At 41.0% G+C, this 12,906-nt stretch overlaps 1 protein-coding gene across 1 annotated transcript in view; it reads right to left on the bottom strand.

Moving 5' to 3' along the window:
* The window catches only part of ZMAT4 (zinc finger, matrin-type 4), a 290,370-nt gene that overhangs the window by 173,071 nt on the left and 104,393 nt on the right, over positions 1–12,906 (bottom strand). Inside the window, exon 4 of the mRNA XM_011960748.1 lies at positions 4,361–4,517. Coding sequence (XP_011816138.1) covers positions 4,361–4,517 — 157 coding nt within the window. The remainder of the gene's footprint in view (positions 1–4,360; positions 4,518–12,906) is intronic.

Below are 12,906 nucleotides of genomic sequence, written 5' to 3'. Positions count from 1 at the left end.
AATCACGAGCTGGCAGGCACAGAATCAGGGCCTGTGAACTTTGCCGGTCACTGTCAGTTAACTGGAGTTTGCTCGTATACTGGGTTAGTGTCCCCTCAAATTCACATTCCCCTGGAATCTCAGAATGTCATTTTTTTTGGAAATAGGTTTTTTTTGCAACTATAACTAGTTAAGCTAAAATGAGATCATACTGCATTAAAGTGTGCCCTAAACCCAGTGACTCGGGTCTTTTTTCTTGTTTTGCCTAAGACAGGGTTTCACTCTGTCACCCAGGATGGAGTGCAGTGGTGCAACCTCAGCTTACTACAGCATCGACATCCCGGGCTAAATGGATCCTCCCACCTCAGCCTCCCAAGGAGCTTGGACTACAGACATGTGCCATTATGCCTGGCTAATTTTTAATTTTTTGTAGAGAAAGAGTCTCACTATGTTGCCCAGGCTGGTATCAAATTCCTGGGCTCAAGCAGTCTTCCAGCCTCAGCCTCCCAGAGTGTTGGAATTACAGGTATGAGCCTGCTCTCAGTCACATCCTTTTCTTCAGTCCCTATCCCAGGCACCTCCCCAGGTCCCGACTGGTGCATAGCCTGGAAGACTGCTTCCATTTTATAAAGAAACTCACACTAGCACCTGTTGTGAGTTTCTATATAAAAAACTCATTGCCCCCTTGTTGCATATTCCTCAAGATCATCCAGTATCTAGATCAGGAGTCAGCAAACTTTTTATGTAAAGAACCACAGAGCAAATATTTTAGGCTTTGTGGCCTGGATCATCCCTGTTATAACGACTCAATTCTGCCATTGCAGCATAAAAGCAGCCACAGACAGTATGCAAATGAATGAGTGTTATTCCAGCGGCTCTGCTAAGCATTTCAGAAATTCTAGTAAACATGCACCCATCTGGAGAAGGCAACTCAAGTTGCAACTCATTCTGCAGGAGACCCAGAAGATGCTTGATCAAAGTGCAGCTTGTTGGGGTAGAAAGGCAGGGATTCACAGATCCCAACTGCTCACCCTCATCAGATGAAGTAGCTGGCAGAAGCAATGAGTTGTAGTTCTATTATTCCAACACAGAGATCACCCCAGTTCAAGAGCCTGTTATTCACAGGGGTGGGTGCAGCATACCTGAGCAGAATGGTTCCCTTGCATCTTGATTCATTTGATTGGATTTTCTATATTCTTTTTCTTTCCCTTTTGTTTTTATTATAGAAATAATTTCAAGCCAACTTGGTTAATTAGGCAGAGCATTTCCTAGAGGAGCACAAGGCAGCCACTACGTGGAAGGTGAAGCCCTGCAGAAGCTGCTGCTGGGTGTGGCTGCAGGCAGGAAGGGAGGATGGCCATCCCAACTGCATTCAGGGAGCTGTACTTGATAGTTCAGGAGGCCATAGTGTGGGTTTGCTTTTCCACTGCCTCCTGATCTTTCTCCTGTACTTGCAGTAATTTGAGGTGAAGCCTCTACCTTATACTCTAAGGCTAGAATTCAGGTTCCTGTTTTGTTCCCTACGCGTGGTCTCCAGCCCAGCATGCTTGCATTAAAGGGTGGTGTCCTGCCACGGTCTTCACAGCCTATCCTTTCCTAGAACCCAGGACTGCAGCAGGCCTTGCTACCATCTGCCAGGCTCTCCCAACACCAGCACACTGTTGGTTCATCTCCATGCTCCCTGGGCCCAGAGCCTCTGATGCTGGTGCCATCCTCCTATCGGGCCTTCAACCCTTAACCTGAGACACCCCCACAAAGATTACTTCTGCTGTTGGGACTCAGGAAACAATATCTTAAAATGAAGACCTGAGCAACAGCTTCAGAAGTGAAGTTTTTCTCTGACATTCTCCTACCCTTCTGTCTCCCTGTTCCATTCTCCCCCAAGGCTAGCCTGGAAACCTGCTTCTCCAAGGCAGGTCATAGAAACCATAACCCCCTATTTCCCAAAGCCAGCCATAAAATCCTAAAAATTATTACTGTACCTTCCCCCTCACTCCCCTCACCTTTCTATGTAAAAACTGACCATAAAGAAATTATCTGATCAACCTTGTTGGAGAGTAGGACATTAGACCCCCTTTCCCGAGAGGGTCCTGCCCCACACCCAGAAGGAAGGAGTGCTGCTCAGAGAGACCAAACAGACTCTTGACAGACAGGCCTTGCTGGGTATCCCCACTCTGTCCAACAGCATTAGATCATTCCCTTTTTGTGCTATCATATTTCTACACGGCTGCCCTTACTTTGCTGAAGTAACCATAAAAATGACCAATTTCTACTGCATTTGGGTCTTCATTCTGAAGGCTCTCATGTATACACATTGCATACATTTGCATGTCTTTTCTCCTATTAACCAATCTGCCTCATGTCTGACTACTTGCTCCCTCTAGTAGGAGGCCTTGCTTTCTCTGCTCCCTATGAACAGTTGGGTTGACACCAACCCAAGCCAGGAGCCAGTTTAGCTTCCCAGGTCCTCTGATCTGTCTGGTGCTGCCACTTTCCAAGATCCTTTCTGCTCAAAGCAGCTTCAGAGGGGAATGGATGGGAGGGCACACTGCAGAAGGGGGTATGAGCTGGGTGTGAAGGGGGTACTGGCACAAGGCAGTACCAACCTGAGCCATAGCTTTCGGTGCACCACACCCTATTCATTCCCTTCTTGCCTATCCAGCAACCTGGTTTCTGCAACAGGGAGGGCTGAGCCAGTCCCATGAACAGCCAAGACTAAGCCATGAAGTAAAGGCTGCACTTTTTTTTTCCTTTTCCTGTGGAATATATTGATGACGGCTAACAAATTACCCTCAAGTTCCATTTCCCAGGTCTGAGGGTGTTTGAATTCAGGAAAACATGTGGATGCTCTGTTGTCTTGAAACTGTATTTAAATTCATGAAGAACTAGTTTTACCATGTGGCGACTCTTTTTTTTTTTCTTTTTTTTTTTTTTTGCAGAAAGAATAACTCTTCCATTTGCTAATTGATGTGATAAGCAAACACACACCTTCTCCTCTTCCATCATTACCTCCAAAATTTAAGTTAACAGAAATATTCTGCTTCAGCAGAGAGAACAAATGGGCTGGTTATTAATTCATGGAAAACAGGTAAAAATTTTCCAGTGACTTTTTTTTGAGATGTCTATTTTAAGAGATTTGATGGGGAGTAGGTTACAAGATGAATATGCAACCTTTAAGGGAGCAAGAATCAGGAGTTTCAATTGACTGGCTGCTTGTCAAAGGTTGATACACAACCTGTGCCCCCAAACATACAGAGTTTGTCTCCAGATTTCATGTGTTTTACAACCTCATCCTATGCCTGAATGTCACAGCCACCTTTACAAAAACAATGTTGTTTAGTTAAACTAACTAGAAAAATACAGTAAAATGATTCCTTGCGATTCTCTAGGTAAAAGAATACATTTTTCTTAAGAAAAACAGTGGTAAGAATAAAAGCCAAGCATTGTTTCAGACTCTCTCCAGTTTCCAAAACACCATTTACAAAATAATTACACCTACAGTTTATGCATGATTCATTAGACAGCAGATAAAATGTACTGCTAAATTTTAATTGCTTGGAAAGAGTAGGCACCATGAAATATGCCCCCAACTTCTCTGGATTATAACCTGTTTGGTCACATTTCTGCCACAACATAAATCTTGTCCAAATAGTTTATCTTCATTACATTATAAGAGTATTTTAGTTTCATGATGTGATAGACCGCCAAAGAATTTATTTTAGTTAAGCAACTAAAAGGTCAAATCATCAGTTTTCAATATTTAAGGTTTTACTTGTGAAAGTTAATAGGCTTGAATCACAGGATCTCCTGCAAGATGAATCACAGGGTCCCCTGCAAAGATGATGAGAATGTGATCTCAGAAGAAAAAAAAAAAATTCAGTTCTTGGCACACTAAAGTAGTTTTAAAGATTACAATTTTTCTTTCTTTTCCTCCCACCCTCCCCTGCCAAGGTAAAAAAGGGATGATGTCCTGCATTATACAGACATTGGTAGCGGACCTCTCTATTACACATAACTCAGCATGCATGATCCACTCTAATTGCAGACGGAATCTAGAAAACAGAATAGATATCACATCTTATATAATACACAGTAGGCATGATAGACAACATCTTGCAGAACACACACAGCTCTTCAGCAGATGCAAGCTGCTGCAATACTTCATCAGAAGGAGCCAGGGTGATAGAATGAGCACCTGAAATGGTATTTAGGGATCTTACAACAGCCAGGTCTGCTGAGCTCAGCCACCCTAAAGGCTTTGAGTGATGTCTACCATTAGGCTCTGGTTCTGACAACTGCCTGTGAAGGAGGAGCATGATCCGCATGACAGGCCAGCACTTGGTTTTCAGGGTCTCCCCGCGATCACTGTTCCTGCACGTACCTGTGGTCTTTAATGGGGTCTTCTCTCCTAGCAAGAGTTTTAACCTCTTGGCGTGGATTTTGCCTTGATAATGGGAATCGGCCACCACCGCTGAAGTGAATGACATGTTGCAGAGTGTGCAGCACTTGTTCTTATCCACCATGTCGGCATCACTTCCCTGCACAGGGAGAAAGAAAGGCCACGTTTGAGAGATACCCATTCCATTCTTTTACAAATGAGGCTTCTCCCAGACGAACTAGTGTATTGAAACATCTAGTTTTTGTTCTGCAATCTCTCTCTCTCTCTCTCTCTTTTTGCCTTGCTTTCTACTAATCTTCTTTTTAATTTTTTTTTTTTATACTTTAAGTTCTGGGATATATGTGCAGAACGTGCAGGTTTGTTACATAGGTATACATTTGCCATGGTGGTTTGCTGCACCCATCAACCCATCATCTACATTAGGTATTTCTCCTAATGCTATCCCTCCTCTAGCCCCCCACCCGCTGACAGGCCCCAGTGCAATCTCATTTTCTTCATGATAATCATGATCAAAACTTACTCAGTGACTGACTTTGACATACAGTTAGTTAGTAGCTATTAACGCCAGATACTGGGATTTCAGGACAAATTTGTAGAGATGAGTTATCCAAATAAAAAAGAAGCCCACAATTAAGAGAGAGCATATTGAGTCTGGCACAGTAAAGGAAAGCAGTCTCTAATTGGACCCATTATACTCATTAAAGTCAGTAAAATATCAGAGTTCGGATAGCCTGAATTATTTAGCAGAAATTATCATTTATTATTCTGCTCTGCTTTTGACCAATTTTAGCCTCACCAGGATACATGGCCATGATGTTCAAGATTTTTAAAGATTTCTTTAAGGAATTGAGTGTTTTTCATAATTAACTCGATTCTGTATCATAAAGCTATGATGACTGTGCTGGCTAGATTTTCTGGGAGAGTTTGTGTAATTTCCCTTTTCTTCAGGAAAGGTGATTCATTAAATGCTGCACAAAATGCTTAAATCCAGCTGGATTTTTATTCCTTTGTAAGGCTTAATGAAAATGAACCATAATTTAGAAAAAAGTAAAACCTTGGTCAGAGCCTGTGACCCGCTATTGTGCGTGCAGGTCATCAATTACCTATACTTATGAAGGGGAGGAGTAATCCATTGCTTCCCCTCCTGCTTAGTTAGAAATGGAGGGTAGAACAGACTTTTAGATAAGAAGTTAATCTGTTCCTTAAGGGTGCAACAATAGCCAAGCATCTCTTTGCTAAAGAGACAGCTGCAATGAGTATATGGCCCCACAATGGCCCCTTCTCTTATTCCTAGTGAGCCCAGAGAGAACAATTTACAATTGGATGGTGAGGAGGATGAGGGTGGCGACTGGCTGGAGGAAGGGAATTACATAGTTTATCTGCATAGTAATAAGATGTCCAGACTGCTAGAGAGAGTATTGCCTTACAAATTATGTGGTAGTTTGGAAATGAACTCCTTCCACCTTAAGGCATTAGTCTGTAATATCTCTGATAATTAGCATTTCATCCTTGGAAGGAAGAGGGGTGTGTGTGTCCCAGGAGCAAGAGGCTGACCTGAAGTTCAGGGAGAGACTCCAAACATTGGTGCTGGGATGGAGGTGGTCAGTGAGTGGAAAAGGACCACTGGAGAGAGGAGGAGCTTTCCCAATGGGTCCTCTCCTGCTAGGAAATCTAGTAGCCCTGAGGTTGTGCCCTTTGGCAATACTCTTGCTAAGAGTTTAAAGCCAAAGTGCTTGAAGTTTTCTCCACAGAGATAAAAAAACAAAAAAGTGTGACTACTTTTACATCTGTGTGGAATACTATGGAGATGAAATGGACCTGGAGGGAAGGGGCAGGGTTGGCTTCCTGGGTCCCCCGAGCTACCTACCTTCCCTGTCAAGCTTAGGAGATGGCATGGAAGCCAGGGAGATGGCATAGACCAGAATCACCAGGAAGAGGCAAATCAGGGAGTTCCTGAAGGGTTCCAGCCCATTAAATGAGGAGTAGATCATGCAAGAGGAATGAAAGACCAAACTTGGTGTCTCTTTACTGCATGCTAGAGGATATATATTAGTCTCACTTTTTAAAATTTGTATACATTTGAGGGGTACAAGTGCAGTTTTGTGGACACGGATAGATTGCAGAGCAGTGAAGTCTGGGCTATTAGCATAACAAAGAACTAAAAATAGAACTACCATTTGATCCAGAAATCCCACTAATGGGTATCTACCCAAAGGAAAAAAAATCATTGTGTTAAAAAGATAACTTCACTTTTATGTTTATTGCAGCACTATTCATAATAGCAAAGATACTGAATCAATAAGTGACCATCAATAGATGACTGGATAAAGAAAATGTAAATACACACACACACACACACACACACACACACATACACCATGGAATACTACTCATTCATAAAAAAGAATGAAATCAAGTCTCACCCATTTTTAAAAAGGAAGATTATCAGGGTGAAAGTGGTTGCTTGAAGTATACCATTTTTTCTACCTACTTATGCATGACATAGGTCAAAAAGTTTAATTTTTTAAAATTAGGAACAAGTTCATAAGCCAGAGCTTAATTCTCAGTCTTAGAACCTGTGTATCTGTTCATCTGTGCATTCTCTTTAGAATCTGTGCATCTGTTTCACCACTTCCAATGAAAACTCCAGCCATGTCTGGCCTTTCTCCCTGAAGCTTTAACAGCTAGAAATGTCTAAAGAAAATCTAGGGGCCCAGAGACAGAGGCCAGCATCAACACACAAAATGACTGAGAACTAGTTTCCAGGGCAAAGAGTTGCCCTTAATGAATGAAAAATGGATTTATGGTATTCATTTACCCAACACATTTTTAAGGACCTACTAATTGTGTTAGATGCTGTGGTAGATGAATATGACTCCATGCCCTGTTATCAAGGAGGCTGGCACCAGGAGAATTGGAGAAGCAGACAGAAAATAAAGGGAAGTATTATAATCAAAGAACTAGAGTCTCATATTGGACTCACATTCTCCTAATTGTAAGATAAAAAAAAATAATGTAAATCAGGACTGTCTGTATGGGTTTTCATCTTTAAGCCTTTCTTAAAGGAAATGCTGGGACGCCCTTCTGAATCACTCCATGTCTAAATCAGTTGTACTAGAATCTTTCTTCCTGGCTCATCTCATCAATTCCTTGAGGTGAAGCTGCTGCTGCTTCTTTTTTTTTTTTTTTTCTTTAGCTGCAGGGTCTTGCTCTGTCACTCAGGCTGGAGTGCAGTGGTGCCATCATAGCTCACTGCAGCCTGGAACTCCTTGGGTTCAAGCAATCTTTTCACGTCAACCTCCAGAGTAGCTAGGATCACAGACACATGCCACCACACCTGGATAATACTTTTTTATTGTTTGCAGAGAAAGAATGTCTACAACCTGTTTTCCAGACTGGCCTTGAACTCCTAGCCTCAAGCAATGCTCCTGCCTTGGCCTCCCGAAGTGCCGGGACTGTAGGAGTGAGCCACTGCACCAGCCTGAAACCACTTCTGGCTCCCTCTACTGTCTGGGAGAAGTGAGAACCAGTCTTTGGGTCTCCTGGGTGCCTTGTACATTCTTTTACAGAACATGGAATTATTGTACTTACTTGTTTTCATATTAGTCCGCCTCATGAGAGGGCAAAACTTCTTTAAAGTCTAGGAAATTGTCTCATTGATAGTGAGGAGCCAGCACCTAGCACCACATTACCACAATGGAGGACCTTCAAATGTGTACTGAATGAATGGAGCAGAGGGTTGGTTTGTGGGATTAGTAACTTGTGTGACATAAAAGTCAAAAGAGGAGACAGGTAACACAGGGAGGTCTATGGCAACCCAACATTTTTCCAATTGACAGAAAGATGTCCGGGTAAAGAATGAGAGATGACAACAATTTATACACTAACTTGAGGGTTCAGTAGGGAAATATGTTAGTTTCACAATGGTAGTTTTAATATATATATTCCTAGACTTCTCCTTTCCTGGACAATCTCATCATTATATAGAAAAATAAAAAAAAAAGAAGAGGAAAATCAATTGTTATATAATAATGTATCATGGGATATAGTTATGCCATAGTTGTACGGGAGGGACCAGGCAATTTTAGGTACCTGATAATAGAGGGGCTGTGAGGCCCTGACAAGTTAGGCAGCCTTTCATGCCAACAGTACACACTAAGTAAGCTACTTTATAAAAGGGGCCAGTTATTCACATAGTGCAATTTTAAGTGCCACTAACCCTAACTGCTCTAATGACACTGATGGATACACAACTATGCAGAAGTTTTTTTCTTTTTTTTGAGATGGCGTCTCACTCTGTCTCCCAGGCTGGAGTGCAGTGGTACAGTCTCGGCTTAGTGCAACCTCTGCCTCCTGGGTTCCAGTGATTCTTCCACCTCAGCCTCCTGAGTAGCTGGGATTACAGGCATACACCCTACGCCTGGCTAATTTTTTGTATTTTTAGTAGAGATGGCCACCATATTGGCCAGGCTGGTCTCAAACAAGTGACCTGAAGTGATCTGCCCACCTTGGCCTCCCAAAGTGCTGGGATTACAGGTATGAGCCACCGACACCCAGCCAACTATGCAGAATTTTAATTGCATATTCGTAGCTACCAAAATCCCAAATTAATGGCTCTTTGCAACTCTAGATTATATCATCTGCTATGGTTTGAATGTGTTGGAAACTTAATCCCTAACACAACAGTGTTGAGCGGTGGGACCGTTAAGAGGTCTGAGCCGTCGTGGATGGATTCATGCTGTTATGGAGAGAGTGGGTTTGTGATCAAGAGAGTGGGATTGCTGTTCAACCCTCACTTCCTCTTCGTCACCATGTAATGCCCTCCAACATGTTATGACACAGCAAGAAAACCCTCACCAGATGCAACCCCTCTGTCTTGGACTTCCCAGCCTCCAGAACCATGAGCTGAGTACATGTATGTTCATCATGAATTACTCAGGCTGTGGTGCTCTGTTACAGTAGCACAAAAAGAACTAAGACATCACTTTCATTAGAGTGTCTTGCTGCATCCAGAGAAAGGTTGATATATGAACCAGGGTAGAAACTCCATAAAGTTTGATGAATTGACCTCAATGAATATATTTAAAATTTCTGGCTTCAAGATTATGTTTAAAATATGAGTTTCAAACTGGAGGCAAAAATTCAGTCAGACTTTTTAAATGTACCATCCATATTACTGAAAGAAATAAAAAGAATGCTTATGGAGTAACCTAAGGCTGCTCAGTCAAAGCATTTTGCAACATTAAAAAGTTTTCAGAAGAATTCAATCAGGACGGAAAACCTCACTGACCCTGGCTAGAAATCTAATCCCCAAACACCTTTCTCTTCTGTTGTAAAGATTTCTTTAAGTTAATTCAGATGATTGTCCTCATTCTCTGTTGCTTTAGGTGACGATAAAAAGCCTAAGAGGGAGACATGCACTTTCAGAATGGCAGAGTGAGGAATTCGGTGAAACTCCTTATGGAGAAAACACCCGTGTTAGGTAAGTTTCACTCAGGCATGCATCATAGTGCTGCTGGCCTTGAGTTCAATGTTAATCAAGCACTAGTACTTACATCCAGAAGGAGAGAGAGGAAATTCACTGATCTGTATGTGAGACCACTCCAGAAAATGCTAAAGAAACATGCACAGAAAGTAATGGAGCGATAGAAAAAAGTTGTCTAAATTTGTGAATTCCAGAGATAACAATCGATAAAAAAGCATAGTGGATAGCATTGTTGTGAGGCTAAAAAGCAAAGAAATTTACTATATATATATATTCTTTTTTCAGTAAAGTATCTCTAAACAGAAACACACAAAACAAGGTTACATACGGATGGATTGACAAAAATATTGTGACCAGCAGTCTCCCAGACCTAATCCTGTATTTTACCTAGGAGCAGTGGCTCAGCATTTGCTAATTCAGTGATGATGACAACTTTATAGAACATAACTCCTGTGAAAAATGAGAATTAAATGTATTTCATTCAGGAGAAATAAAAATATATGTCCGCATAAAAACTTTTACATGAGTTTTTATAGACACATCATTCATAATAGCCCCAAAGTGGAAACAGACCAAAAGTCTGCCAATTGCAGAGGGAGTAAATAAAATGTGGTATGTCCATACAATGGCATGGTATTTGCAACCAAAAGAATAAAATACTGATAGAGGCTACAACATGGAGGAATCTTGAAAACATTATGCTAAATAAAAGAAGCCAATCCATCACAAGGGACCACATAATGTATGACTCTGTTTACATGATATTTCCAGAATAGGAAAATCTATAAACACAGAGAGTGAATTAGTGATTGTCTAGGAATCAGGGGGCAGTCGGGGAGCAGGGAGGAGGGAGATGGGAAGGGAAATGAGGAGTGATTGCTAATGGGTAAAGAGTTTCCAAGGTTACTGTAGAACTGGCAGTCACACAGCTCCGTGAATATACCTAAAACCCTTGAATTTTATACTTTAAATAGGTGAGTTTTGTGACATATGAATTATATCTCAATAAATCTGTTCTAGAGAAAAAGCCTAAAAGATTCATTTAAATGATTTCAAAAGCCCAAAGATATGTTGAAATTTGAAGCTTAAGTTGTTGTTTTTTTTCTTTTCTAGGCATCCTCTGCTTGGAGGTGAAACTCATTCAGGAAGTGAGTAATAACAAGGAGTATTTTGTTCATGTTGGCTCCTGTGTAGTATATGGAATGAATTTCTTTGAGCACTGGCTAGACATTCTACGATCCTGATAACTGGTGTTCATTTTGGCAAAAGACATTCTGTGGCTATAATGAAACTCTACTTGCAGCTGCTACTAAGCTACACCTGAAGGCAATAGTCATGTGACACCTTCTGCGAGATGCAGAAATAACTGCACCTCTCAGTGCATACCCTGTAGTAAGATAGAATGTCCAATAAATGCAACTATTTCCAGTGTTATGCATGTTGTTGCTTATATTCTGGTATTTAACTTTGGAGAAAACCAAAACGCAGAAAATGTTGTCTCTTCTCTCCCACTTTACTGGGATCAAAAGGCCTGGAAGTCACATTTCCTGATTGACTATAGGGTCCTGGGCAACATTGTCTCCCACTGTTTTCTCTCATGCATCCCGTTCCACTCCATTTGGGTCAAGCTGTTCTCTCTCCTCCTGACCTGTTTAAGTCACATCCAGATATCAAGGTCCATTTTCTCCAAGAGTTTTTTCAAGGTGTCTGCAAATTTCATCCACATCTTCCTTCCTGACCTCTCCCAGTCCTTAACATCCTTGCCATACATTTTGATTTGGTCCTGTCCTTTAATTGTTTTATTAGCGTTTTGTTTATGTTTTAGAATTATCTTTCTAAAAACATCTTAAAGGCAGCAAATTTACAAGAACTTTAGAAATTAGGCAGCAAATTTACAAGAACTTTAGAAGTTATCCTCCCATCATAGCCAGTGCCTGACACAGGTCTGGATTTATAAAACAGACTTGATAAACATGAATTAAATAGTTGAACGGCTTGACACAGCCATTCATTAACCATTTCTAACTTGGTCACTTAACTCTGTTTTCCACCTAATGTTATTATAATATCTCCCTTGCTTTCTTACCAATATGATTGCTTTGTTTCAGGAAAAGGCCAACTGGCATAAAGTGTCATTCATACACTGTACTGAAATGGATATAATGGGAATGTTATTGTGTGAGTTGGTCCACATACAAAGGATATGTGCTATGGCTAGAAGGTGAGTGATGTTCCGAGTCCCATGGGGAAGCTGTAGTGTCTACTGGAAGGCTGGCATGAACTAGACAGACATATGCCCTGCTGTTTGGATACAAACCACCCACTCTGTGGATGAAAACTCCCAATTTCCATAGCATTGGAGGAAATGGTCATTTTGACAATAAAGGAAAGAAAGAATGAAGATTTCTATTGAAGAGGGATGAAGAATTCTGTTTGCCTTTGGAATTTGGATAGCTTTAGTTTGTTTTTTTAGTCACCAAAGAAATATTTAAACAGATGGTCACAGTAGTTGCAAGACCCCAAAAGGGAGAAATTAGCCAGAGTTCCTGAGAGAGGACAACTGTGTAAGTTAGATAAGCCCCACTAACCAAGAGAAGTGGCTAGGAAAATGCCGCAAATGAATAGAGGGGCCAGAGAGAGCAAAGGTGGGATGAGAAGCAATTGGGAAGATCACAGCACTTATTTCACAGTCTAGAATTAGATGACTTGGATATTTAAACGTGCTTATTTACTATCTGTCTCTGACCACTATTCAATATTGTACACCCAGTATCTAGAGCAGCATCGTCCAATAGAAATACAGTACAAGCTGTAAAAGAGGCTACATTTAAATATTCTAAATGACACATTTTTGAAAAAGAGAACCATGAAATTAATTTCAAAAAATATTTTTTCAAATTTATTTTTTAATTGAAAGATAACATTCTATGCATTTGAAGCACATATACATTGTGGAATAGTTAAATCTAGCTAATTAACATATATATTGCCTTACATAGCTATAATTTTTGTGGCAAGAGCACTTAACACCAACTCTCTTGGA

This window comes from Colobus angolensis, unplaced genomic scaffold (assembly GCF_000951035.1).
Source record: "Colobus angolensis palliatus isolate OR3802 unplaced genomic scaffold, Cang.pa_1.0 Scaffold52, whole genome shotgun sequence".
Lineage (NCBI taxonomy): Eukaryota > Metazoa > Chordata > Mammalia > Primates > Cercopithecidae > Colobus > Colobus angolensis.
This window is presented reverse-complemented; position numbering and strand designations above follow the sequence as displayed.